At 32.8% G+C, this 1,311-nt stretch overlaps 1 protein-coding gene across 1 annotated transcript in view; it reads left to right on the plus strand.

The window, feature by feature from the left end:
• The window catches only part of LOC107698145 (disks large homolog 5-like), an 80,870-nt gene that overhangs the window by 36,959 nt on the left and 42,600 nt on the right, over window positions 1–1,311 (plus strand). Inside the window, exon 4 of the mRNA XM_016499081.1 lies at window positions 580–723. Within this exon, the coding sequence (XP_016354567.1) occupies window positions 580–723 (144 nt within the window). The remainder of the gene's footprint in view (window positions 1–579; window positions 724–1,311) is intronic.

Below are 1,311 nucleotides of genomic sequence, written 5' to 3' on the forward strand. Positions count from 1 at the left end.
TATAAAGAATATCTCTTTGGATTTGAGACTTTAGTCTTTGCAACTTTACAGATCTTCTTTATGCACCAAGAGCTTGTAACACTCCAAAGAGAAAGGAAAAATTTAAATCGCATCATATGACCCTTTAATCAGCACTTCATGTAATTAATTAGATTAAATATTTTAATCTCTTACCAGCCCTAATATAAATATATTTAATATATAAACACAAAAATTTTTCTTAAACATATACATGTATGTGTTTGTATTTATTTATACATAATAAATATACACAGTATACACACATTATGTAAACAAAACCTTTTATTTTGGATGCGATTAATTGTGATTAATCATTTGACAGCACAAGTTATTTTAAATTAAATTATTATTAATTGTAGTATTTCACAATATTACTTTTTTGTTTACTGTATTTTTGATCAAATAAATGCTGCCTTGGTGAACATAAGAGACTTATCAAAAAAATCTTAATTATTCCAAACTTTTGACCAGTAGAGTCTCTGTTATCCCAGTTAACACTGGGCCGCCCTTGCAGACTGAGGGACGCAGTGCTGATGTTTTGCTCTTTGTCTCCAAAAGGCCAAATTCCAAACCTGGCCATGACTACGAGCGTCTGAAAACGCAGTGCACGAAGGCCATGGCAGACCTGCAATCCTTGCAGAACCAGCATACCAAGACTCTGAAGAGGTGCGAGGAGGCCGTGAAGGAGGCAGACTACTACCAGTGAGTACAGGCGCCATGCATCTCTCTCTAACAGATATGCTAAGAGCCATCTGCTGCATTAGTAGCAGTCTTTAATTAGCGCTTGCATTGTCTGCAGGTTAATTATGGCTTTATTAAATGTTTGAAGCACATTGTTCTGCATCTCAATTCATGTTGCAATATTAATGTGCATAATGCACTTAGGGAGCAGTTTTTGTGTTATGTAGAGGAGTTCACCCAGTTATTTAATCATCCACATATCATTCCAAACCTCAAAATACAACTATGATTACAATAAAAAATGTAATAAATTAAAATAAAACAGTACAAATAAATAAAATAATAAAAAATTAAATAAAATGTATTTATTGGAATAACAATAAATGTGTACAATTTTAATTAATAAAATAAAATAAATTAAAATGTGAAAATTAACTCTTTCCCACCAGCATTTTGCCTCCTACCTTATAACAATAAAGACACGGAAAGGCAAAAAATTGTCAATGGTGGTGAAAGCGTGAAAATTGATAGTGTGAATAAGTAAAGTGACATGTGGCCAAGTATGGTGACCCATACTCGGAATTAGTGCTCTGCATTTATCCCATCCAA

The sequence above is a fragment of the Sinocyclocheilus anshuiensis genome, unplaced genomic scaffold, assembly GCF_001515605.1.
Source record: "Sinocyclocheilus anshuiensis isolate Anshui unplaced genomic scaffold, SAMN03320099.WGS_v1.1 scaffold1734, whole genome shotgun sequence".
Lineage (NCBI taxonomy): Eukaryota > Metazoa > Chordata > Actinopteri > Cypriniformes > Cyprinidae > Sinocyclocheilus > Sinocyclocheilus anshuiensis.